Source organism: Papio anubis, chromosome 3 (genome assembly GCF_008728515.1).
Source record: "Papio anubis isolate 15944 chromosome 3, Panubis1.0, whole genome shotgun sequence".
NCBI lineage: Eukaryota > Metazoa > Chordata > Mammalia > Primates > Cercopithecidae > Papio > Papio anubis.
In genome coordinates this window covers 171140753-171168538 of record NC_044978.1, presented here as the reverse complement: position 1 = coordinate 171168538, position 27786 = coordinate 171140753, and the positions used below count along the sequence as shown (strand labels likewise).

Below are 27786 nucleotides of genomic sequence, written 5' to 3'. Positions count from 1 at the left end.
GGAGTTCAAGACCACCCTGAGCAACATACTGAGACCTCTGGTCCCTACAAAAAATTTTAAAAATTAGCTGGGCATGGTGGAGTGTGTTTGTAGTCTCAGCCACGCAGGAGGCTGAAGTGGGAAAATTGCTTGAGCCTGGGAGGTTGAGGCTGGAGTGAGCCATAATCATGCCACTGTACTCCAGCCTGGGCAACACAGCAAGGCCCTATCTCAAAAAATTTAAAAAATAAAAATAAAAATAAGGCTGGGTGCAGTAACTCATGCCTGTGACTCCAGCACTTTGGGAGGCCAAGGTGGGCAGATAGCTTGAGCTCAGGAGTTTGAGACCAGCCTTGGCAATATGGCAAAACCACATATTTACTAAAAATACAAAAATTAGCCAGGTGTGGTGACTCACACCTGTAGTCCCAGCCTACTTGGGAGGCTGAGGTGGGAGGATCACCTGAGCTTGGGAGACAGAGGTTGCAGTGAGGTGAGATTGCACTAGCCAAGATCATGCCACTGCACTTCAGCTTGGGCGACAGAGCGAGAGCCTGTCTCAATAAATAAATAATCATCTTCTCAATATATAATTAGACTTCCCCCATCATTAATTTCCTTCAAACATTTTCCCTCCTAGCAAATTCCAGCAGCCGTCAAAATCTTCAAGGATGTTCACTGAAAAGCGTGCTGCTTCCCCAAGCACACATAGCCCAACCCACAATGCTGACTACCCCCTCGGCCAGGTGAGAGATGCTGGACTTCAGCTTTCCATCTTGTCCCTTACGTTTTTAAGAAATGCCTGTAAACTTCATGGATAGTCTGCTTTCTGCTTCATTTTCTTTGGAAACATACTATTTAGTAAATATACTATATTTTTGCTAACAAAAAAATAATTTGACTAACCACTGGGAACTCAGAATTTGCTTTTGATTTTAAGGTTTTAGTACGTCCCTTTGTAGAAGTCTCTTTTCAACGAACAGTTTGCCATACAACTACAGCTGAAGGACCAAACCCCAGCTGGAATGAAGAACTAGAACTTCCATTTAAGTAAGCATATTTTCCTCTTTAAAGAACTATAGGACATTTTGAAGAAATGTGAAGAAAGCAGGCTCATGAGAAATAGCTAAGGTGAAGGGTTTTGTAGCTAGTGAGCGGCAACAAGATCCAGGTGTCCTGACACCAAGTCCCATGCTTTTCCTCTTGTACCACAGCTGACTCCCTTCAAGAATAAAAATGGAAAAATGTTCAACTTTTAAAACCCCAGGTTCATTGTTGGGACATCCTACGCTCCTCCAGGCTTTGGCTTCTTAAAGTCCAAAGTTTTTCATTCCCTTGACCCCAATGACTTACATTGCTTTCCTTTTTTCCTCTGTCCCCTCAAGTGAATCTGAAACTCCTTAGTTCCCATAAATCATACTTTCTTCCTCACCAGAAATAAATAGGCATTTCAGAAGTTTGGTCAAAGGATTTTAGGTATTTAAATGGTTATCATTATTTCAGTACTTGAAGCAAGCTTGGAGATTATCTAGTCCAACCTCTACCTTTATGGAGAAGAAACTAAAACCCAAAAAGGGAAGGCGACTTACTTAAAGCCACACAGTAAATTAGAGACAGAGCAAGGATTAGAACTACTTAAGTCAGTCCGAGCATGGTGGCTCATGCCTGTAATCCCAGCAGTTTGGGAGGCCAAGGCAGGCAGATCACTTGAGGCCAGGGCACATGCCTGTAATCCCAGCTACTTGGAGGCTGAGGCAGGAGAATGACTTGAACCCGGGAGGTGGAAGTTGCAGTGAGCCAAGATCACACCACTGCACTCCAGCCTTAGTGAGATAGCAGGACTCTGTCTCAAATAAATAAATAAATAAGAACTAGTTAAGTCAGAAGCTGTGCATAACAGCTACCACTATTATGCACAGAACAAGCAAAAAGAACAAGAAAACATAAAGGCAAATGTTCAACAAAATACACCTAGTACCCCAGTCACCAGCCCTGCCATGCAGAGGCATGGTTGCTCCAGGCTTAGCTAGACTCAGATTGGGTTATGTTACAGGAGACCTCACCCTTGTATTGCTTTACTTATATACAGAAAAAGTGAGTGTGAGGCAGGGACCATGCAACTAACCAGCCAGTAGGAAGTTTATCACTGGAGAGTGGTCTTGCTGGAGAAGCACCCCTCTGGGGCCCAGTTGCTTAGGAAGTCCATATACTAGCTCCAGTGTCAGCTGGAAACCTTGTAGCCTGTCCACTGAGCCAGCTCAGTCCTGGCAAGCTGCCTCCTTGAAAAGCTTACCACAAGGGTGTGGGGGAATATGAGACTCACCAGGACAAGCCAGCAGAGGGTTTGTCTCTGCACAGTCTCTAATCTAATGCTCTGTCCATTTGAATGTAGGTATTATAGTATCCCTGTACAAGAGAAATCCTAGAAATGAAGGCAGTGCTTTTAATTCTAACGTCTATGCTCATATTTGGGTATTTTTCAAATGCTGACATTTGAATGCTCATAATTTCTATGTTGCCTATTTTCACAGTCCCTGGTCATGTGCTGTCTTGCAGGGCTCCTAATGGAGATTACAGCACAGCCAGTCTGCAGTCAGTGAAAGACATTGTGTTCATTAACATTTTTGATGAAGTACTGCATGATGTCTTAGAGGTATGTTCTCAGTTTTAAGAAAGACACTTGTATTCATTTTCATATCATCTACCCACTACGTAAGTTCCAATCACATTGTTACCAGAAAGGGGTCCCGATCTAGACCCCAAGAGAGGGTTCTTGGATCTCACACAAGAAAGAATTCAGAGCAAGTCCACAGTGCAAAGCAAAAGCAAGTTTATTAGGAAAGTAAAGTGGTGAAAGAATAGCTACTCCATAGACAGAACAGGGTGTTCTCGAAAGTAAGAGGAAGAATGCATTCACCCTGGGTGAACCCTTGTTTAGATATAGGATTAAAAAAAAAAGATCACGGGAAGATGTGCTCTGCTACAAGAGTTTGTGATAAAGTATTAATTTTCTAAATTACTGTATTTTGCAAGAATCTATATTATTATATTTAAAGCAAAATTAGGAATGCTTCTGTTCTCAAGATATCAGGATATCAGGACACTCCTAAGTCTGGGCCTGTTTAGTAAATGTTATCAATCTGTTCCCTTAACTGTAAACATCTAGAGGCCAGGAATGCCTAACTTTCTGGGAAAGCCCAGCAAGTACCAGCCTCATGTTTCCTAGCCCTTACTCAAGATGGAGTCGCTTTGGTTCAAATACCTCTGATAACATTTTCCATCTTTCTTGTGTTTGAAATATTTGAAACTTGACATGTATAAATGAGGAAAGGGAAGAGGGAGAAGGAGGTAGTTCTTTTATTTTCACTTGAGTGTCTGCTCTGTGCCAGGAATTGTACTAGGTGCTTTACACACATTGTCTGATTTTATTCTAAATAATCCTATAGATTGTTAAATCTCTAGTTTATTGATGAGAAAACTGAGGTTCAGAGAGGTCAAATGACTTTCCTAGGGCCACAAAGCCATTACGTATCTATACCAGAATTTGATTAGGTCCGTCTAATGTAAGTTCACATGCTTTCAGCTAAAATCTTGCTGCTTTCCTGCTGCCAGATTAATTAAATGAGTTCCTGGAGTTCTTAAGCAACTATTACTTCCCACCCTTCCTTTAGGATGACCGTGAAAGAGGAAGTGGAATCCATACCCGTATTGAGAGACACTGGCTGGGATGTGTGAAAATTCCATTTAGCACAATATATTTCCAAGCAAGGGTGAGTATCTAAAGTCAGAGGTCCACGACAGCACGGAATTTCTCTATCCGTTTTTCCTATTAAAACGTTCTTTGTGGCTTGGTACGGTGGCTCAGGCCTGTAATCCCAGCACTTTGGGAGGCCAAGGAGGGCAGATCACCTGAGGTCAGGAGTTGGAGATGAGCCTGGCCAACATGGTGAAACCCCATCTCTACTAAAGATACAAAAAATTAGCTGGGCATGGTGGCGTGCACCTGTAATCCCAGCTACTCGGGAGGCTGAGGCAGGAGAATAGCGTGAACCAGGGATGCAGAGGTTGCAGAGAGCCGAGATCGCGCCATTGCACTCCAGCCTGGGCAAGAGGGCAAGACTCCATGTCGAAAAGAAAAAAAAGAAAAAACTTCCTTTGTGTGGTACATCCTCAACACTGGAAGAATATACATGCAAAGCCCATAGAAGGCTCAAAAGAAACAAACCTCTAAAACCATTGATATTCTGTCACATTTGCATTAAGTATCTATGTTCCTTAGAATTAGTAGTTAATGTATGACTTTTCAAATCTGAGAATTTTTAAATATTAAATAAAAGTAAAGAATAAGGTAGAATAAAGTGGAAACTTGTCAAAACAACAAAGGTGGAATGGATAGATGCCTGAAAGTAATCTGAAGAAAACAATCAGGTCAGTTGAAAAGCCCATTCAATCAAGTGCTTTCCATTAATATTTCTACAAGTACTCACTATTTAAAACATGAAAAGTGCAGAGACATGCTTAACAAAGACACCCTTCTGCAGAGTTAATGGTTCTGATTAAGGGGATCCATTAAGTTGACAACTCTTGAACGACTTAGTAGCTCTAATCTAGGACAGTTAAAGATTCTGAAATCGCTTTAACATACCAGTATTAAGTCCATGGCAACAGGAGGCTTTGAATCACCGTGATGTCCACACAGGGTAAATGCTGTCTGGACCACAAACTCTCCATTAAGACCAAGACCAATGGCGTGAACCCGGGAGGCGGAGCTTGCAGTGAGCTGAGATCGCACCACTGCACTCCAGCCTGGGCAACAGAGCGAGACTCCGTCTAAAAAAAAAAAAAGACCAAGACCAAAACTCAAGTCTGAGAGGCTTGAATTGGTTTGTATTCCAAGGATCAATTGGAAATGCAATCTTCCCTAAGCAAAAGGGACTGGCTACAGGTTATGCAGTGACATGTTTGTCAAAAGAATTTACACTTCCTTCTCTGAATAGATTTTAAACAGAAAAAAGAAAAATTCAAAAGCACATTATTTTGCAAATCACACTGCCTGTGATAGTTGTTTGGCATTGCTAAATTTCACATTTGGGAAGGTATTCAAAAAGAATTACTCTAAACTCCTTGACAAGTGAATTTCCTTCACTATATTCTGGTAATATCTGTGCTCTGTGTAGGTGTCTCTAAAACTCACTACCTTCTGAGGCAGTTTGTTCTCTTCCCAATAGCTCTGTCATAAAGGTTTTCTTTGAACTGTGCCATAATCTATATACTTCCCTGTAATTCCTATTCTTAGGTCCTGGCTCAGTTCTCTGGAGCCACACATAACAAGTAGAAACCTGATTCAACAATAATAATATTAATAACAATATTTATTGGGTGCATATTATATGTTATTGCTAGGTAGTTTATACATCACCTCAATTAAACCTCACATTTTATAAATGAAGAAACAGAAGCCTACAGAGGTTAAGGAACTTGCTCAAATCACAAAGTTTACAATAGAGGTGAGATTCAACTTGTACTGGCTTTCTATATACTATCATTGCTTATCCCTGGGAAATGAGGTTGGTAAAAGCAGAGAAAACTATTGAACTTTTTGATTTCTATGTTTCAGTACATTTTGGAGAATGACTTTATTACTTCTGTCATTTAAAAAGTTTGACTCCAAAGCGCGTGTTCTTAAGTGTACCTACATTTGGTAATGTCTAAAGACATTTTTGGCTGTCACAACTAGTAAGAGTTGGTACTGCTACTGGCATCTAGTGTGCAGAGGCTAGGGATGCTGCTGAACATCCTACAATGCACAGGACAGCCCTCCATAGCACGCAATGATCTGGCCAAATACCTGCAGTGCCTGTATTAGGGTTCTCTAAAGGAACAGGACTAATAGGATAGATATATATATATGAAAGGGAGTTTATTAGGAGAATTGACTCACACAGTCACAAGGTGAAGTCCCACAATAAGCCATCTGCAAGCTAAGGAGCAAGGAAGCCAGTCCGAGTCCCAAAACCTCAAAAGTAGGGAAGCTGACAGTGCAGCCTTCAGTCTGTAGCTGAAGGCCCTAGAGCCCCTGGCAAACTACTGGTGTAAGTCCAAGAGTCCAAAAACTGAAGAACATGGAGTCTGTTTGAGGGCAGGAAGCATCCAGCATGGGAGACAGATGAAGGCGGGAAGGCTTAGCCAGTCTAATCCTTCCACGTTCTTCTGCCTACACTTCTCCTAGCCATGCTGGCAGCTGATTAGATGGTGCTGATTGAGGGTGGGTCTGCCTCTCCCAGTCCACTGACTCAAATGTTAATCTCCTTTGGCAGCACACCCAGGAACAATACTTTATATCCTTCAGTCCAATCAAGTTGACACTTAACCACCACAGTGCCCAAGCTGAGAAGCCCTGTCTTAAATCCTTATACTTCAAATCTTCAAAAATGGCACACATTCCCTCCTGTGTAATCTATTTTACAGAATAAACAAGCTCGGTTATTTCAGCTGTACCTTCCATGCCATAGTTTTTTTTGTTTTTGAGACAGAGTCTGGTTCTGTCGTCCAGGATGGAGTGCAGTAGCGCCATCTCAGCTCATTGCAACCTCTGCCTACCAGGTTCAAGCGATTGCTCTGCCTCAGCCTCCCAAGTAGCTGGGACCACAGGCGTGTGCCACCACACCTGGCTAATTTTTGTATTTTTGGTAAAGATGGAGTTTCACCATGTTAGCCAGGCTTGTCTCAAACTTGTGACCTCAAGTACTCCACCTGCCTCAGTCTCCCAAAGTGCTGGGATATCCAGCGTGAGCCACTGTGCCTGGCCTGCCATAGTTTTTATACTCTTGTTTTCCTGTATCCTTAGATAACATTTGATCTCAGCTTTGGAAAATAATTAAAATTCTGAAAAATGGAGATGGGAAGCTGAGCATTCTAGAAATGGGGAATGGCCAGTAGCCAATGTTTACTGATTGCTTACCGTATGCTAGACGTTTTTCTTAGTGTTTTACATCTATTCACTCACTACTCATAACAACCCCACAAAGTAGATACCATTATTGTCTCTTTTTACTAATGAGGAAGCCTCAGATTCCTCATCTGTAAACCAAGTTTTGAACCCAAAACTGCATTTAAACCAAGATTTGAACTGAAGCAAATTATATATTCAGTACACCCTCTGCTAAACAATGAAAAGAAGGCAATGACGTACAGAGCCTTTTCTGGTGAGTGCTTAGAGAGATGAGGTCAGAAAGATGGGAGTGGCTTTGAATGCCAGTCTGAGCAGTTTTGATTCAATTTATTAGACAATGAGGAGCTGATACTTGCCTCTGAACTTCTGTTGGAAAGAGCATCAGGATGTTTACCAAGTCATATTTTCTTCACAGATTGATGGAACATTTAAAATAGATATTCCCCCAGTTCTTCTGGGCTACAATAAGGAGCGAAATATGATTCTTGAGCGGGGTTTTGATTCTGTCCGAAGCTTAAGTGAAGGCTCCTACATTACCCTCTTTATTACCATTGAGCCCCAGCTGGTTCCCGGAGAGTCCATTCGAGAAAAGGTAACTGCTTACAATTTGGAAACCCATGTCTATCTTGATAAAATGCAAGAAGTGCTTGCTAGGCTATGCTTTTATGAACGTTGAGTGTAGTCCACAAACAGAGGTTTCCTTACTTCAATCTCCATTTATTATTCTTTCAGTTTAGACAGAATGGTGGTGAGAAAATAGATGTGTGGGTCTGTACTTTCACTGAACCAGTAATTGGGTCAATCAGCAATATGTTTATATTTGTCTTGCTTTGCCTAAAACTTAAGACTTTTAGTCAAAGCAAGACAAATATAAACATGCTCTACTTCTAGAAGACTGTTCTCAATGTGAAGAAAATAAAATATCACAAACTAGAAAATCAGATTGCTCTTTTATTTGACAAGTATTGGCAAGAATACATTTCCATGTCTGATCTTACATCCTTGGCTATGGTATGCATTGAATCAATTCACAGCATCACAAGACTAGATGACCTTCATGAGTCACCTCAGTTCATTTCATGAAACAAATAAACATATGTACAAGTATGCTTTTAAACAGCTCTAGAAAAGAGTTTCCAGAACTTTCACTGGTTAGCAACTGTCCCCGAACCTTCATTAAACCCATTTATGCCTAGTCTTCCATTACTGGAACACTAAGCACGTGGGAGTTATTTATAGCCTACCTCTCAAGGTCATTGCCAAGGTCTGACTGCAAAAATTCAAAAAAATTGTAACTTCAGGCATAAATGCGTTAAGAAATAAATGTCTTCTTCTAACATACCTGTACAGCATTTATATACTGCCCTCATTGGATCTGGGAGAATATATTGATGGTGACCTCTTATTCATATGTAAACAAATACAGTAATAACATCTACAACAACCACCATAATGTACTGAATCCTTACTGTCCTCAGCACTACGTCAAACTTTGGATACATGTTCTCACCTGAATACGCATAGGTGTCTTGGACAAGGAGTTTCCAACTTATAGAAGAGGAAAATAAGGTTCGATTTATGCAGGGTGACATAGGCAGAGGTAACACAAGTCTGTCTGACTCTAAACTGTATATATTCAGCATATATTTACTGCACATCTTCTATGTGACAGACATTTCTTAGGCACTGGGGGTACAGTAGGCTAGAAAAGGAGATAAAAATTCCTCCAAGCTTACATTCACGTGTAAGCCTAAGTTGTTAACTACTAACCTATAGTGCACAGATCATTGTGCTTACTCTAGTCTATCCATTATAATTAAGATTTAGACAGAGATGGAAAAAAATAAACATACTCCTTTTCTTCCAGTATTACAATTTGGTTCCCAGAGAAAAATATTATCACTATCTCCCATCTGCAATGCACGGAAATTTAAATTAATTGTATATTTTGTCAGTAAAACAGTGCTTCTCTAGATATATGCATTTCAAAATATTTTTAGAAAGGGAAAAATATATTCTGAATGTTTGTCTTCATGTATAATATAAATTCAAATGAACACCAACAAACATGTATACACACAAAAATACTTCTAGACAAAAGATGATTTTGCTATTTCTATGTATATATAACTGAGGAACAGGCAGTCAGCTAGGACCCCACCTTGGGGGTGTGTTTCTAAAACATGTGAAAGCAGTCTATCCTGGCAGAAAGGATGAAAGCCCAAGACTCCTCCACACTAGGCATCCCTCACGGGCCCTGAATTCTTACTGCAGGACTTTTAAGAGGCCTCCAGGGCTCTGAACCACAGTCCTCAAGTCCTGCAACCTTCCTTCCCTAAAGCTGTTAAATGGCAGTCAGATTCTGCCTTTGCACTGTTAGACCTCTAAAATGAGGGCTTAGAAAACCCCTGTGGAAGGCAGACTTTTTGTGGCTGTTTGATAAGGAAGGCATGTTGATTGACAAAACCCTTATGTCCAAAACACGCAGTGGCAAAAAACACCACTCAGTGTTTCACTTGCAGACGATTCAGGAGAGAGAAGTTCTCATCCTAAAATTATAGGGTCCACAATCTGGAATTGTTTTTCCACTTACAGCAATACTTCCCGGATTAGCAGATTAGAGTCTCTCCTCTACCACCATGCTATATGGAACCATTTCACAGGATATTTTAAACATATCTACTAATGGAAAATTTTTAAAGATGGGTAGAAACTCCTGAAACTCTTTTTTTGTTTTGTTGTTCTTTTTATTATTATACTTTAGGTTCTAGGGTACATGTGCACAACGTACAGGTTTGTTACATATGTATACATGTGCCATGTTGGTGTGCTGCACCCATTAACTCGTCATTTACATTAGGTATATCTCCTAATGCTATCCCTCCCCACTCCTTCCTCCCCACAATAGGCCCCGGTATGTGATGTTCCCCTTCCAGTGTCCAAGTGATCTCATTGTTCAATTCCCACCTATGAGTGAGAACATGAGGTGTTTGGATTTTTCTGTTCTTGCGATAGTTTGCTGAGAATGATGGTTTCCAGCTGCATCCATGTCCCTACAAAGGACATAAACTCATCCTTTTTTATGGCTGCATAGTATTCCATGGTGTATATGTGCCACATTTTCTTAATCCAGTCTGTCACTGATGGACATTTGGGTTGATTCCAAGTCTTTGCTATTGTGAATAGTGCTGCAATAAACATACGTGTGCATGTGTCTTTATAGCAGCATGATTTATAATCCTTTGGGTATATACCCAGTAATGGGATGGCTGGGTCAAATGGTGTTTCTAGTTCTAGATCCTTGAGGAATCGCCACACTGTTTTCCACAATGGTTGAACTAGTTTCCGTCCCACCAACAGTGTAAAAGTGTTCCTATTTCTCCACATCCTCTCCAGCACCTGTTGTTTCCTGACTTTTTAATGATTGCCATTCTAACTGGTGTGAGATGGTATCTCATTGTGGAAACTCCTGAAACTCTTATTTTAATATCACTTACATGATCTTGGTTAAAAATCGTTTTTTAAAAAAAGATTATTTCTGTTAATAAAGCCTGCCTCTTGTTTCTTTTTCTTTCTTTCTTTCTTGCCTCTGATAGATGAGTAACATGCTTAAGAAGGTACTATTTTGTTTTACTGTTCATTGGTCAATAGTTATTAGGCTTTAATTAGCTGCTTCTGTCTACTGCCACCTGAAGGACAGGTGTTGTGTCCTCATGTATCTGTAATGCCTGGGCATTGAATTACAGATGTCTCCAGCTCTATGAGGAATGTCCTGCCTTGTCTTTTGACCCATTTCATTTTACGAGAAAGATTATTAGCTTTGAATCTAAGAAGTCATGAGTCTGAATGTCACCTGCATACTGGGAGCTAGCTCCACTCTTTGCAAATCTGTAAAATCCACAAGTTGCTTCTTACAGTATATCTCGGGAAGTTATTTCTGGTGGGTTGGGGCTGTCTCAGTACAGCTTTTCTTTTTTGTTCTTGTTTTTTGTTTTTGAGAGAGGGTCTTGCTCTGTTACCCAGCTGGAGCGCAGTGGCACAATCACGGCTTGCTGCAGCCTCGACCTCTTCAGCCCAAGCGATGCTCCTACCTCAGCCTCCCAAGTACTGGGACCGCAGGCATGTGCCACCAGGCACAGCTAATTTTATTTATTTATTTATTTATTTGTAGAGTTGAGGTCTCATTTTGTTGCTCAGGCTGCTCTCAAACTCCTGGGCTCAAGTGATCCTCTGGCGTCAGCCTCCCAAAGTGCTGAGATTATAGGTGTGAGCCACTGCGCCTGGCCAGTGTAGCTTTTCAAAGGCAACATAAACCCATTCGGTTTTTTTTACATGTTTACATTAGAGGTCAAAGAATTGAACCAGTCAAGAACCTTTCAAATTTTCTGTTGAATCAAACTAAATAGTCAACTCCACCTTAATTTGTTTCATCATAAATGACCCAAATTCTTTCAGTATTTAACTTGTTCTTGGCACTTCTTAGATCACTAACAGAGCATACTACTAATCTTTAAATTCCTGTTTCACACCATAAAATGGCATCTTGGTGACCTGGACAAGTATTAAAGACTAAATGCTTACTATGTGTATGCTAGGTGTACATAAGGAATATTCAAACACAGGCCTCAAGAAGCACTGCTTATAGAGGCAAGTGACTCAACAGAACATTCCAATCAAAGTGGCAGAAAAAGCTTTAGACACACTTTTTTTTTTTTTAATTTGGAAGACCAATAATCAGTACTGATTCAAGATTGTTGTTGTTCTTTTGGACAGTGCCTATAGCCGCCTCTCTTAAATGCTCCCACAGCACTGTAGGTCTCAAGTCCCTGATTGCTTATTAATGTTCCCCTGTAGACTAAAAGTTCTTTTGGAGGATTCTTTCATACTCATTTATCCAGAGTGCTGGAATTTTTCAGACTCCCAACAAACATTTTTCAAAACTTGGATGAATGAGTAAATGAAATAGTTTAGAGGAATAGGGATGAATTCAACTGTGTGCTTTTTTGCACATCATTCTTGTTTTATAATTCTCCATTTTTCCACAATTACAATTACTTCTGGATTGACCATTCTACATTAGAAATCTGTGATACACCTACACCAAAGCCGTATGAGCTTACCTCTTTCACTTAGTTATATATTCGTTGTAACTTTTATTAGGTAGCTACTGTGTCTTGGCACTATGCTCAGCAGTAGGCAGTTATGATTGTGATGATGTTAAGATTTAGATGTCAAGGAACATTTTATGAGAATATATAGGAGGCTTCTGGAGATGTCTCCATCCTAAATAACCCCTACAACCACTACTCCAACTTCTTAGGGTATAGTAATCAAATTTGAAATAGAAGCCACAGTTCAGCCCCAATATAAGGGGCAGACAAGAACAATTGGGATAATCTAGATTCTATTTGAGGTCATAAAAAGTAATGAAATGTTTTCCATTGCCTCATTCATTCACTCATTTCTTAAACACTTACTATGTGCCAAGTAGTATTCTCCACACTGGAGATAAAAAAACAAAATCTCTTAAAAGTCAGGAATCTTACTTTGTGGGAAAGACTGAGAAAACAAATATACTACAATGTCAAAAACATTTTAAATCACTGCCTCTAAATTCTATTTTAAAATCATTATTTTTTTTAAGAGTCTCACTCTGTTGCCCAGTGTGGAGTGCAATGGCTCAATCTCAGCTCACTGGAACCTCTGCCTCCCAGACTCAAGTGAGCCCCCTACTTTCGCCTCCCAAGCAACTGGAACTACAAGCACGCATCACTGCACCTGGCTAACCGTTTTTTTGTTTGTTTGTTTTATAGAGACAGGGTCCCACTATGTTGCCCAGGCTGGTCTCAAACTCCTGGGCTCAGGTGATCCTCCTGTGTTGGCCTCTCAAAGTGCTGGGATTACAGGTGTGAGACACTGTGCCAGGCCCAAAAATTAGTTTTTAAAATAAAATTTTCAGTTTGTTCTGAAATCCCTTAAAATGTAACCAACTACGCAAATATTTTTATACAAAAAAATCATTTTAAAATATTTAAATACCCACTCCTTTTCATGTTATTTTTGTTAGTAGCAGCTTTAGCAGGGGAAATGACAATATGTGTGTAAAGGAAATTTACATTCGTTCTGTTTTATCTGCTTTAAGTTACTTTTTAAAAGTCTGGGAATTGGTGGCTAGATGTAGTGGCTCACACCTGTAATTCCACTGCTTTAGGAGGCCAAAGTGGGAGAATCACTTGAGCCCAGGAGTTTGAGGGTACAGTAAGCTGTATTTGTGCCACAGCACTGCAACCTAGGTGACAGAATAAGACCCTGTCTCAAAAAAAAAAAAAAAAAGAAAGTCTGGGAATTGTTTGCTCAGATCCACTACTACTAGTTATTACAGTGCTTATGGACTTGAAACATTTTAACACATCAATATAGATCCATAAATTTGCTGCCTATTTAACGTGAGTTGCTTAAGATTTGCATTTGAGATGTTAGATTTTCTGAGGCCGCCCCCTAGCCTGCACACTTAAAACCACCATCAAAATACACACGCAACTCTATTGCCTGATTCTAGCCTCATCAATCAGAATTAGTATATCACAGTTTAATTTTCACAGATTATTTCATTAATGTAGTAGTTTCCATATTATTGCTTACCTGTTGACTACTTTCTTTCAATCCTGTCAAATATATTTTAAGTATTTAATAAGTCGGTCTAATTTTCAAACTACAAATTTAATTTAAATAAAGCTGCAGGGACACCAGGACATGACAGCTTTGTAAGGAGTCAGTCATATTCCCAAACCATACATTTCATGCATGTTGACTGTGGAATCTGAACATGTACTTTCTCTCTTGTAATCATATATAAACTCCATGAAGTCTTTCTTTTTGAAGTTTGAGTCTCAGGAAGATGAGAAATTACTTCAAGCAACTGAGAAATTTCAAGCTGAATGTGCCTTAAAGTTTCCAAATCGTCAGTGTCTTACAACAGTAATTGATATAAGCGGAAAAACTGTTTTTATCACACGTTATCTCAAACCTTTAAACCCTCCTCAGGAGCTCCTTAATGTCTACCCCAATAATCTACAGGCAACTGCAGTAAGTATTTCATAGTCAGTAAGTGCTGTGCTAAAACTGTTTTCACATTTCAATATATTGCCATTTTAATTACTATATTTCATAGTGCTTAAGATATTAACTGTATCAAGATCATTAATGATAAAAGTAATGATTAAAACATTTTTATTAACATGAGGTTTTCTTCCTTTAGAAAAGTCTGAAGGCAGCCGGGCAGTGGCTCATGCCTATAATCCCAGTACTTTGGGAGGCCAAGGCAGGCAGATCACTTGAGGCCAGGAGTTTGACACCAGCCTGGCCAACATGGCGAAACCCCATCTCTACTGGAAATACAAAAATTAGCCTGGTGTGGTGGTGCATGCCTGTAGTCCCAGCTCCTTGGGAGGCTGAGGCCTAAAAATAGCTTGAACTCGGGAGGCAGAGGTTTCAGTGAGCCAAAATCATGTCATTGCACTCCAGCCTGGACGACAGAGCAGGACTCTGTCTCAAAAAAAAAAAAAGTCTAAAGGTACCAGGGATGATAATAATCCTTATAAAGTTCACTGTTTCAACAAAAAATTATTGAGTGCTTACTGTGTCCCTGGCACTATGTTTCCATATGTTGGACTTTACATTTCCAAAATGTATTACATAAACATGTTTTCATTGTGTATTCTCAATAACTCTGTTACGATTTGAACTGATACCTTTGACTTCAGAAGTTATACACATTCAACTGTATTAAGATAACTATCCAGTATTATGCCTAATGCTATATATACACTGAGTTCAAATTAAGCAAAAATTATTTCAAATATTTAAGTATTTTCAGCATTTAGACCATTATTCCAAAGTACTTCCACACTGGGCCATTAAATATGTATGCACCATTCTCTGGCTTCAGAGCACCATACCCATCACAAACTTGTGTGAATCAGAAGCCATATGTTAACCAGGCTAATTTTACATGGATACCATAACCCATAACTGCCTTTGGAGAGTCGATAATATAGGAAGTTATTGCTACTAATAGTCACTAATATAGTAATTTAGAAACAAGGTAATGATATATCTTTTTGTAGATATAGATGTATCAAAAAACCCCACTTGGTGTTCTACATTTCATTTGCTTTTTATATTACTCAATTTTTATAGAAAACAATAATAGGGACTCCTATTCTACCTAGCACAGTAGATGTACAGAAAACGTCTCCCAGTAGAGAACACTTAAGAGTGATGAATAAAATATCTAATAAGTCATAGCTGAAATGAAAGTAAAGTGAAAGGGAAAATATAAGAGACAAGAAATAAGAAAGCAAGATTCTACAAGGATGAAAGCTTGAAACAATGTTTGCTCTCAGGTCATCTGATAATTCCTAATGACTATAGCTGGGTTTCAATGAGCCACAAGACTGTGGAAGACAGGGATAATGCAAGGGGCTAAAGCAACCTGGAAGATTGAATTAGAGACTCAAATGCACAGTTGGGACTCTTCAGGATAATACCATCAATGGATAAACTAGGAAATGCCCTGTATTCAGAAGAAACCCTGCCTGTCTCAGTCTTGACTTTGGATGGAAGAGAAAAAAAGAAAATTTTCTAACCCCTACTCTGTATTTACTCACATTTGAGACTGGAATTTATACCACCTGTATAACCCAAAAAAACCTCAACTGAAAATCTAGTAGAAAGTATTTCCTGTTGGTAATGCCCCTAGATCCCTGTCAAAAGCAAACACAAATACCACAAATATTCCTAGAAGAATGCCCCTCTAACTCAGCCTCAAAAAAATTCCACAGAAAAAAATTCCAAGCAACATGAACATACAATGAAAGATCATCAATGAAGAAGTCAGTCACCATAAAGAAGGTAAGAGTTCATTCACAAAAACAACAAACTGAAGAATCAGGCCATAGTAACTTCAGACATGAGAATTATTGGATATAAAATATAAAATAGACATGTTTAATATGTTTAAGAAATTTGGGGAATTTAAAGTATAATTAAAAAACAATAGAGCATTGTAATTGACAGGCAGATTTTTTTAAAGTGCCAAATGAAACTTATAACAATAAAAGATATAATAGTTAAAATTAGGAATTAAACAGGTTAAACAAAACATTGAATACAGTTAAATAAGAGGTAAATTACATACAGTTAAATACAGAGAGAATTATTGAACTGGAATACACATGCAAAGAAATTATTTGGAATATAGCACAGAGAATCTAAACCCAAATTAAGTAGAAGGGAAGAAATTATAAAAATAAGAGCAGAAATAAACAAAATAAAGACTTAAAAATGCAAAAGATCAATGCAACAAAGAGCTGATTTTTAGAAAAGATAAACAAAATCAACAAACCTTTAGCTGGAATAAGAAAAAAAGAGAGATGAGTTAAATAAAATCAGAAATAAAAAATGAGACACTGTAACTGATACCACAGAAATGCAAATGATTATAAGAGACTTATTTGAACAACTACACACCAAATTATAAAACTTGGAAGAAACAAATAAATCCATGAACATATACAACTTAACAAGATTGAATCACGAAGAAATATACCTGAACAGAACAGTAATAAGTAATGAGATTGAAGCAGTAATGAAAAGTCTCCTATCAAAGAAAAGTCTAGGACCTGATGGTTTCACTGCTGAATTCCACCAAATATTTAAATAACGACTAAATCAATTCTGCTCAAACTATGTTAAAAAAAATTAAAGAAGAGGGAACTCTGTTAAAGTCATTTTATGGGGCAACATTATCCTGATACCAAAACCAGAGGTATAACAATAACAAAACTATAGGCCTATATTCTAGGATAAACATAGCTCTAAAAATCCTCAACAAAATACTGCCAAACAAAATTCAATAATATATTTTTAAAAATCATGCAACATGGTCAAGTGGGACTCATCCCAGGGATGCAAGGATGGTTCAACACAGGCAAATCAGTAAGTGTGATGCATCACATTTACAGAATCAAGGACAAAAACCACTTAATCATTTCAACAGATGGTGAAAAAGAATTCAATGGAATTCAACATCCCTCATGATAAAAACTCAACAAATTGTGTATAGAAGGAACATATTTCAACACAATAAAGTTCATATATAACAGACCCACAGCTAACATCATATCAAACAGTGAAAAGTTGAAAAGTTTTCCTCTAAGATCTGGAACAAGACAAGGATGCCCACTTTCTACAACTCTATTCAACACAGTACTGAAAGCTGTAGCTAGAGCAATTAGGCAAGAGAAATAAATAAAGGGCATCCAGATTGGAAAGGAGGAAGTCAAGTTGTTCTCATTTGCAGGTGACATGATCATAAATTTAGAAAACCCTAAAGACCCCATCAAGAAACTGTCAGAACTAACAAATAAGTTTAGTAAAGTTGCAGGAAACAAAATCAACATAGAAAATTTAGTAGTGCTTCTATACACCAATAATAAACTAGCTTAAAAAAATCAACAAGCAATCCCGTATACAATAGCTACAAAAATTTATAAGATACCTAGGGATAAACTTAACCAATGAGGTGAAAGATCTCTGCAATGAAAATTACAAACACTGGGCCGGGCGTGGTGGCTTGTGCCTGTAATCCCAGCACTTTGGGAGGCCGAGACGGGTGGATCACGAGGTCAGGAGATCTAGACCACACTGGCTAACACGGTGTAACCCCGTCTCTACTAAAAATACAAAAAATTAGCCGGGCGTGGTGGCGGGCGCCTGTAGTCCCAGCTACTCAGGAGGCTGAGGCAGGAGAATGGCATGAACCCGGGAGGCAGACCTTGCAGTGAGCCAGGATCGTGCCACTGCACTCCAGCCTGGGTGATAGAGCGAGACTCCGTCTCAAAAAAAAAAAAAAAAGAAAATTACAAACACTGATGAAAGAAATTGAGGAAGGCACAAATAAATGGAAAGATATCCTGTGTTCATGGATTGGAATAATTAATATTGTTAATATATCCATATTACCCAAAGCAATCTACAGATTCAATGCACTATCAAAATACCAAGACATTCTTCACAGAAATAGAAAAAAAAATCTTAAAATTCATACGGAAATAACAAAAGATTCCAAATAGCCAATGTAACCTTGATTAAAAGAACAAAGAACTGGAAGTATCACACTACCTGACTTCAAAATATACTACTGCAGTAACTAAAACAGCATGGCACTGGTCTGAAAACACATATAGGCCAATGGAAGAGGATAGCAAACCCAGAAAAAAATCCATGCATTTACAGCCAACTGATTTTTGACTCAGGAACCAAGAACACACATTGAGAAAAAGGACAGTCTGGTCAATAAATGGTGCTGGAAAAATGATATACATGGGCAGAAGAATAAAATGAAAGCCCCCATCTCTCACCATATACAAAAATCAACTCTAAAAGGATTAATGAATTAAATGTAAGAACTGAAACTATGAAACTATTAAAAGACAACACAAGGGAAGTACTTCATGAAATTTGGGGAGGATTTTTTTTAATAAGACCTCAAAAGCACAGGCAACAAAAGCAAAAACAGACAAATGAGATGACATCAATCTAAAAAGCTTCTGCACAGCAAAGGAAACAATCAATAGAGTCAAGAGACAACCTGTAGGAGATAATATTTGCAAACTGTGTCTAACAAGGTGTTAAAATCTAGAAAATGTAAGGAACTGAGACAACTCAATAGCAGAAAACCCCAAATAGTTTGATTTAAAAATTAGCAAAAGAGCTGAATTGATATTTCTCAAAAGACGACGTACAAATGTCCAACAAACATATGAAAAAACTGTTCAACATCACTAATCATCAGAGAAATGCAAATCAAAACCATGAGACACCACCTCACTCCAGTTAAAATGGCTCTTTTCAGAAAGACAAAAAATGACAAATGCTGGCAAGGGTCTGAAGAAAGAGGAACTCTTATACACAGTTGGTAGGAATGTAAATTAATACAGTCAATACTGGTAAATAGTATAGAGGGTCCTCACAAATTAAAATCAGAACTACAATGTGATCTGGCAATCCCATTACTAGGTATATATCCAAAGGAAATGAAATCAGTAGGCCGGACGCGGTGGCTCAAGCCTGTAATCCCAGCACTTTGGGAGGCCAAGACGGGCAGATCACGAGGTCAGGAGATCGAGACCATCCTGGCGAACACGGTGAAACCCCGTCTCTACTAAAAAATACAAAAACCTAGCCGGGCGAAGTGGCGGGTGCCTGTAGTCTCAGCTACTCGGGAGGCTGAGGCAGGAGAATGGCGTGAACCCGAGAGGAGGAGCTTGCAGTGAGCTGAGATCCGGCCACTGCACTCCAGCCTGGGTGACAGAGCAAGACTCCGTCTCAAAAAAAAAAAAAAAAAAAAAAGGAAATGAAATCAGTATATCAAAGAGGTATCTGCACTCACGTGTATTGCAGTGCTACTCACAATAGCCAAGATATTGAATCAAGCAAAGTACCCATCTATGGATGAATGAACAAAGAAAATGTGGTATATATACACAATGGAATGCCAATCATCCACAAAACAGAATGAAATTCTGTCATTTGTGACAACATGGGTGAACCTGGTGGGCGTGTTAAGTGAAATAAGCCAGGCACAGAAAGACAGACACAACATGATCTCACGCATATGTGGAAACTAAAAAAGTTTATCTCAAAGTAGAGAGTAGAATAGTGTTTACTAGAGGCTGGAGAGGGAAGGCAGGAGTGGGGATGGAGAGAAGATGTTCAACAGGTACGAAGTTACAGTTAGGAAGAATGAGTTCTGGTGTTCTATTACACAGTATGATGAATATAGTTTATAATAATGTATAGTGTATTTCCAGCTAACTAGAAGATTTTGAATATTATCACCACAAAGAAATGATAAATGTTTAAAGTGATGGATATGCCAATTACCCTGATTTCAACATTATACAATGTATAAACGCATTGAAACGTCACACTGTTTTGGTTCCCAATTACTATTGGGAATCACGTGTCTTGGTTCCCAAGTACTATCATCCTCTCAACCAGGGCTCCTTAGAGAAGTGACTGCTTTCAAGACTGGGCCAAGTGAAAATTCAAGATGATTCTAGAAAGTTTTGTTATATCAGAAAGTAAAGTAGTGCCAAATGAAAGCAAGGAAAAAAAAAGACTTGTCAAAGGGACACAGTTTCTTCATCTGTAAAGGACGGGTAATAACAATAACCTTCCATACAGGATGTTTGGTGAGGATGGAGATGCTATTAATACAATATTTAGTAAGCATTTAGTGAGCATTAGTTTCATTTTGTACATGTAAATGTTTGTAATATCTGAGATTTAAGAAATGAGGTAGGGGATGCAGCATTCTCTTTTATTAGAAATTATTTTTGTAAAGCTCATTTTGATTATACAGGAACTGGTGGCTCGATACGTGTCCTTGATTCCCTTCTTGCCTGACACTGTCTCATTTGGTGGTATCTGTGACCTCTGGAGCACATCTGATGTAAGTAGTTCTTCTTCACAGATTTACTAACTTGAGCTGACTTAATGAAATATTAGCTAACTGGCTTGCATAATTTTAAATTCTAACATTCATTAGCCATAAAAATCTAATTGGCTGTTGTTTAGTAATATGAGCTAAATTTTGAAGTATTTTTTCTTCCTGATTCAATTTTCCCAAAGTTCAGAAGTTAACAAAAAATTAATTACTCACACAAAATTTAAAAATAACACTTCAGGTGTCTTAATGCTGATTTACTCTCCCAGTATTACTGTAAAACTTCTTGGTTTTGTTCATGAAAATACCAAAATTACATTCTATAGTATAATTAGAAATGATATATTCCTTAATTTGTGGGCTTTGTAAGGCATGGCATATTATTATTTATTCAGTATGTACTTCTTGGTCACCACATACCAGATGCTGTACTAAATTCTGGCTATAAGTGAAATAAACATAGTCTGTGCCCTCATGGAATTTACAATCTATGTATGCTGCATAATCTTTCAAATAGATGATAGGTAGTATGAAACAAGCATATATTATCACAGGTATTAATTCTGCTTCTGGATCTCATGTTGTACTGGTTTTGCAAAAAATTGAACTGCATTATAAAACTTCCTTTGAAGTATAGCCCTAAATTGAAGAAATTTAAGTGCACTTTACATTTTTCATTCCCCAATACATTTTGGCAACATAAATGTTGACAATTTTAGAGATAAAATTTCTACAACTTTGAGACATCTGTAAGAAGTTACTGAAAGACTAGAATTCATGTACTCTAGAGCAGCAGTCCCCAACCCTTTTGGCACCAGGGACTAGTTTTCTGGAATACAATTTTTTCACGGATGGGTCAGTGGTAGAGTCAGGGATGGTTTCGGAATGATGGTTTCAGAATGAAACTGTTTCACCTCAGATCATCAGGCATTAGATTCTCATAAGGATTGCATGACCTAGATCCCTTGCATGTGCAATTCATAATAGGGTTTGCACTCCTATGAGAATCTAATGCCACCACTGATCTGACAAGAGGCAGAGCTCACGTGGTAAGTCTTGTTCACCTGCTACTCACCTCCTGCTGTGCAGCCCAGTTCCTAACAGGCCACAGACTGGCATTAGTCCACAGCCAGGGGGCTGGGGACCCTTGCTCTAGAGCTAGACTGACTTTACTGCTTCGTAAGTGTTACCTTATTAATCTGTACCTCAACTTGCTTGTCTGTAAAATAGGCAAATAGGAGTACCTCCCTCAAAGGATTGTTCTAGAATTAAATAAGTTTAATGAAGTAATATGCTTTAAAGATTGTTTAGTACATAATGAACTATATATACATTAAAAATAAAAATGAAACTTTGAAATTTGTCTCCCCGACCCTACCACAATCATAGTGACTATTGATTCTAGAAATCTATATCATCAATGTCAGAGAAAAGGCCATGTCCACTAAAAGTGGTTTTTTAAAAAAAATGAATTATCAACATAGTATCAAAATTTGGGGCAAGATTATAGGTCTTACACTTCAAGGCACTAATCTCAACTATGACATATTAGAATCCTGCACAACCAATCCAGAATAAAGCATTTAGTTATACGACATATTTTTTCTTTTTGTCAGCAATTTCTTGATCTCCTGGCAGGGGATGAAGAAGAACATGCAGTACTATTGTGTAATTACTTTCTGTCTCTGGGTAAGAAGGCCTGGCTGTTGATGGGCAATGCTATTCCTGAGGTAAGATCATGTAGGCTGCCTTTAACAGAGGAGTATACTTGTCTAATCGAGTTGTGTGTTCCAGATTACACACCGGACATATTTTCATAACGATCCTTTGGGTTGCTAGGAAAGTGGCCCACAGATGCCATAACAGGCACAGAGAACTACCAGTGGTAAGACATGAAATGGTTTTCAGTGGTCCTCAGGGCCCCATGCAACACTTCAGATTGTTTTTTGGCAAACTCGAACCCTTTACCATCCAAAGCCCCCACCTAGCTCTGTCATTTTAGTATGGGCCTCTTCCCAGCTATGTTCCCAAGAATTCAGATTCCCTTAATGATGTGGTATTCTTCATGCTTTGCAATGAAGAGGATCCAAAGGAGTGTGTGTGGTAAGGTTAGAGATCTCTCCTTTCATGCCTAGTGCTTCTATAGGTATCTGCTGCTAGCCTGGCATGCAAAGAGGAACAAGCCAGATAAGGAGGAATGAAAAGAACATTAGCAGCTTTATTTTTATATTAACATCGTTATTTTTATTAGATTGGAGACTATTAGAATTTTTCCCTAGCCCACCACAAATATCCCTACATTTGGGATACAAATAGGTAAGTTTAGAAAATTCACATGGATTAGAGCAGTTTATCCAAAGAGGCCACAAGGCTCTAGGAATCCTTGGAAATTCGATAGCATGAGTTGCTGCAAGGCAGGTAATAAAGTAGTACCATATTCATATTCAAATTCATTCTCCATCATTATCTCCCAGATAGTCTGGTCCCAAGAAAAGAACACTGGGCTTGGAAGTCACGAGGCTGAAGTTCAAGATTCTGTGCCCATTCCTCATTAGCTGTGTGACACTAAGTAGGTCACTCAGCAACTCTGGGTTTTATAGGAAACTGGGATAATTTCTGCCCTGCCTTCCCCAGAAAACTGTTGTAAGCATCAAGTGAAATCATACACGGGGAATAAATGAATAAATTCTCATTGTAAAAATAGAATCTAACAATACATAAGTATTCTGTGTAAAAAGTAGAAGTCCCTTGTCGGAAGACCCAGAATACTTTAACAAGACTTCTACTTCCCCAACCCTCAATTCCACTCCCCTCCCCAGGTACAGTCATTCTTAACTGTTTGGTATATGTTCTTTAAAATCTACTATGCATTTACATAGTTACAAATGTTTACTAAATGTAAGTTACTATAGTAGAAATAGAAATATTTCTATTCAGACATAATCAGCCTTCTATAGACTTAAATGGCAGTCTTACTGACTCTAAGAAGAAAACGCCAGTGACTGCTTATTTCCACTAATAATAGTTCTTCAGCTAATCTTAAGATATATTGGTTAAGATGATGACTATCATTTTTTGGTCATTGTACTAGTATCAGATGCAAGAATTTTGCAAAACTAAGCATTCGACTTTACTTTTAAATTCAAAATAACCTAGAACTTCAAAGTAGTTTTCACCATTAACCATGAAATTTCAGAAATTAGGGGTCCAAGTAAAATACTGAATTGTCTGTGCAAACTACTATTGGCCTTCATTGCATAAATAGTTGAAAACTAGTTTTAAGGGCCATTTTCTTTCAGGGTCCAACTGCCTATGTGCTAACTTGGGAGCAAGGTCATTATTTAATATGGAATCCCTGCAGTGGACATTTTTATGGACAATTTGATACATTCTGTCCCTTGAAAAATGTGGGCTGTTTAATAGGTCCTGATAATGTAAGTATTAACATTTCTTCTTAAATATGGTTAGCTGTTGTTTCTTTTAAATAACTGACCTATTGATTTAAATATTTTGTGTACCAAAATATTTATATAAATGAATATACACACACACACACACACACACACACACGTTAAAGAAATGCAGTGTCAAACACAGTGGCGGAACTGTGCTAAATAAAACTTTTGGTTCAATTAGTCACCTGACCTGCCTGAGAAGCAGAATGACAAAGCAGAATAACAAAGGAATACAGGATTTAGATTCAGAGGACCTGAGTTTGTGTTGGGTCTGCCTTAGTTTTCTCATCCAAAACAGAGTTTACAATTTCTAACTCATAGTGTTTTAAGAACTGAGGCAAATTTGTCACCTGAGCAGATTGGGTTTCTCTGTCTCTCTCTTTCTTTTTTCAAGGGAGAGTCCCAGGTCTCACCTGACCTGCAATATCCCCAGGTAATTCTGGTTGCAGCCAGTTTTAAGGGCTGCGTGATTTTATTGTGAAGGGTATTAAATAAAGTAGCAATTAAAAATATAAGTTACAGAGCTGGGCGCTGTGGCTCATGCCTGTAATCCCAGCACTTTGGGAGGCCAAGGCGGGTGGATCACCTAAGGTCAGGAGTTCGAGACCAGCCTGATCAACATGGTGAAACCCCATCTCTACTGAAAATACAAAAATTAGCTGGGCATTGTGGTGTGCCACTGTAATCCCAGCTACTTGGGAGGCTGAGGCAGGAGAATTGCTTGAACCCGGGAGGCGGAGGTTGCAATGAGCTGAGATGGAGCCAGTGCATTCCATCCTGGGCAACAGAGCAAGACTCTGTCTCAAAGAAAAATGAGTTATGGGATCAGACTGCCTCAGTTTAAATTCCAATTTTATCATTTACTAATTGTGTGAGCTTGGGAAAGTCAATCTCTCACAGCGTCAGCTTCTTTGTTGGTAAAATGGAGGTAATAGTAAAGTTATTACTTTAGAAATGTAAAGTCATTACTTTATAGAGTAGTTGTGAGAAGTGAATGAGATAATTAATATTAAACACCTAACAGAGTAACAACTTTTTTTTTTTTTTTTGAGACACACTGTCGCTCTGTCACCTAGGCTGGAGTCCAGTGGTGCCATCTCAGCTCACTGCAATCTCCACATCCTGCATTCAAGCGATTCTCCTGCCTCAGCCTCCCGAGTAGCTGGGACCACAGGCACGTGCCACCTTGCCTGGCTAATTTAGTGGAGATGAGGTCTCACCATGTTGACCAGGCTCATCTCGAACTCCTGGCCTCCTCAGCCTCCCAAAGTGCTGAGATTACAGGCATGAGTCACCGCACCCGGCAAATTATTGAATGATGGTTTTTATGTGCTTCTGTCTATAAAAACTGTTTGCACATCCATCCCCAACATGCATATTTTTATGAATTATATATATTTTTGTATCAATATACCAAAAACTACTTTAAACATAGAAAGAAATAATTAGAAAATCTAATTTTTTCTTCCCATCCTCCTGGGGTATCCACCCTTCTCTGAAGACCATCAGTCTTTTTTTTTTCTTTTTTTAGACAGAGTTTCGCTCTTGTTGCCCAGGCTGGAGTGCAACGGAGAGATCTCGGCTCACTGCAACCTCTGTCTCTCAGGTTCAAGCAATTCTCCTGCCTCAGTCTTCTGAGTAGCTGGGATTACAGGCATGCACCACCACACCCAGCTAATTTTGTATTTTCAATAGAGACGGGGTTTCTCCATGTTGGTCAGGCTAGTCTTGAGCTCCCGACCTCAGGTGATCTGCCTGTCTCAGCCTCCCAAAGTGCTGGGATTATAGGTGTGAGCCACCGTGCCCGGCCCCATCAGCCTATTTTTTTAAGCGTTACTGCTAAAATTAGAGATAATATATGCCAAGCACCCAGCAAAATATGTCTTTGATAAGTGTTCAGCAAATAGCAACTACAGCATTAATAATTACAAATGTAAAGAGCACTGTGGAACACTGTTCTCACGTTAATTATTATTTTTAATTAAATCCATTATCATAATCAAAAGCGATCTGCTAAGCCTCATCTACATTTAGGGGATCATTTTAAGGTCATTAGTAATCAAGCAGGGTTAATAGGCACTGAAAAAGCCTTCAAATAACTGTTATCTGTCAAAATTATTACCAGCTCTCAAAACAATTACTGTATGGTTGACTAATTCTCATAAAGCTAAGGTTTTGTGAGGAAGAAAGAACGTTCTTTTCTCCTCTTCTTTGAGATGGGTAATAGTAGCTTATGATGTTATGCATCCCCCATTGTAGCTCTTCTAAACCTGCTCTAAGCCTTGGCCACTCAGCACAGGACCTCCTCCTGGCTTTGTTGGCCTGGCACTCTAAAACCTCAATTGCCCTCTACTCCACCACACTTCTTTGGATGTCAGTCCTTCTCCTTTCATTCCTTTTCCAAGGAATAAGTCTCTTCCCTTTCCACTGTGCTTGTTTCCATTCCCATTCCACGCTCCACTATTCCATCCAACTAGCTCCTCTATTTTTTCTCTCTCCTTCTCTATCTATTGATATGCTCAGGGGTCCAACAATTCTAATACCCTTTTCCCAACCTGGCTATACACCCAAAACTGCATTGCCTTTCTTTCCTCGCCTCCCCAAGTTCTTCAAATACTAGTTATATCTCTTGCTTTCACTTTATAAGCACACTCAGACTTTAACCTACTATAATCTAGCTCTTCCTTCCTGACCATACTGCAGAAATTAAACTGAGAAGCACCATTGTCTTGCTAATGAATAAATAAATCCAATAGCTGCTTCTCATTTTCACTCCTCTCCTTTTCTGTCATTTAACATTAAAATCACTAACTTTCTTCACGAAAAAACACTTCCCCCTCCGTAGTTTACTGATAAAGGATAGTTTGGTCTTCATTACTCTGCAGTTGTTTCTTTCACTGGCTTTTCTTCCCATCCCTTAAAAATAGAAGTTCCTAAAGACTCTGTATTTAGATTCTTCTAGGACCACACCTATTATTATTAATTGTGGCTCTATCTAGTTTATCCTGGTAGAGAAGTCATAATTCTGTAACCAGCCCCAGAACCTTTGTCTTGAATTTTCAACTGTTTGCTAGATACCCAGGTGCCTTATCAAAATCTCAAACACAGCACATGCAAAACTCAAATCATTTCCCCCAAAACCAGGTCCCTTCCTGGCTTCCTATTTCTATGGTTATCACTTATCCTGATTCAAACCCTAGAATTATTCTTGATTTTCCCTCTCCCTTACTTCATTCTACTTCAATCCTAAATATAGAGGCCAAATCTTATAGATGCCATCTCTGCTATTTCCCAGGTCATGCCATTATGGTTTTGCCCTACATTTCTATAAATGACTAACTAAATAGTATCCCCAATTGAGTTCACTTTTTGATACACTGATACCTGATTAAGCTTTCATCACTTTCTGGCTCAGAAAGTACTAGGGGAACTTCACTGCATACAGATTTAAGAGTAAACTTTACACCTTGGATTTCAAACCCCATGTATGCAGTGCAATTTCCCACTACTTTTCTGAACATTCCCTACTCTATAGCCAAATTGTAGTTCTTAAAGATCTTGTCTTAAGCCAATTTTCTGATTTGGATTCCAAGTCAAGGCCTCCTACCTTATTGGCTTCTACTTCTCTATGTCCTTTGCTACTTTTTCTATATTCTCCAAACTTGAAACATTAGAGATCCTCAAAGTTCATCAAACCTCTTTTCTATCTATACTTCCTCCCAGGAAACACCATATATATGCCGATGATTCCCAAGTTTATATCTCCAGCTCACCTAGCTCCCCAGAACTTCAGACTCAAATATCCAATCACCTGCTCAGCATCCTCATTTGGATGTCAGACAGATAACTCAAACTTAAGATGCCCAAACTTGAAGTCCTGATTCCCC

The 27786-nt window shown here is 38.7% G+C and overlaps 1 protein-coding gene across 6 annotated transcripts in view; it reads left to right on the top strand.

Annotated features, from left to right (window-relative positions):
• Positions 1-27786, top strand: part of CC2D2A (coiled-coil and C2 domain containing 2A) — a 136357-nt gene that overhangs the window by 100603 nt on the left and 7968 nt on the right. For 4 of the 6 annotated variants that reach the window (XM_009206551.4, XM_009206547.4, XM_017958577.3 and 1 more), the window contains 10 exons: positions 620-725; positions 920-1029; positions 2536-2632; positions 3651-3749; positions 7347-7523; positions 10528-10548; positions 13814-14017; positions 20361-20450; positions 22061-22174; positions 23744-23878. In XM_009206551.4, coding sequence (XP_009204815.1) covers positions 620-725; positions 920-1029; positions 2536-2632; positions 3651-3749; positions 7347-7523; positions 10528-10548; positions 13814-14017; positions 20361-20450; positions 22061-22174; positions 23744-23878 — 1153 coding nt within the window. The remainder of the gene's footprint in view (positions 1-619; positions 726-919; positions 1030-2535; positions 2633-3650; positions 3750-7346; positions 7524-10527; positions 10549-13813; positions 14018-20360; positions 20451-22060; positions 22175-23743; positions 23879-27786) is intronic. The other 2 variants (XM_009206550.4, XM_009206548.4) reach the window with 1 other exon arrangement.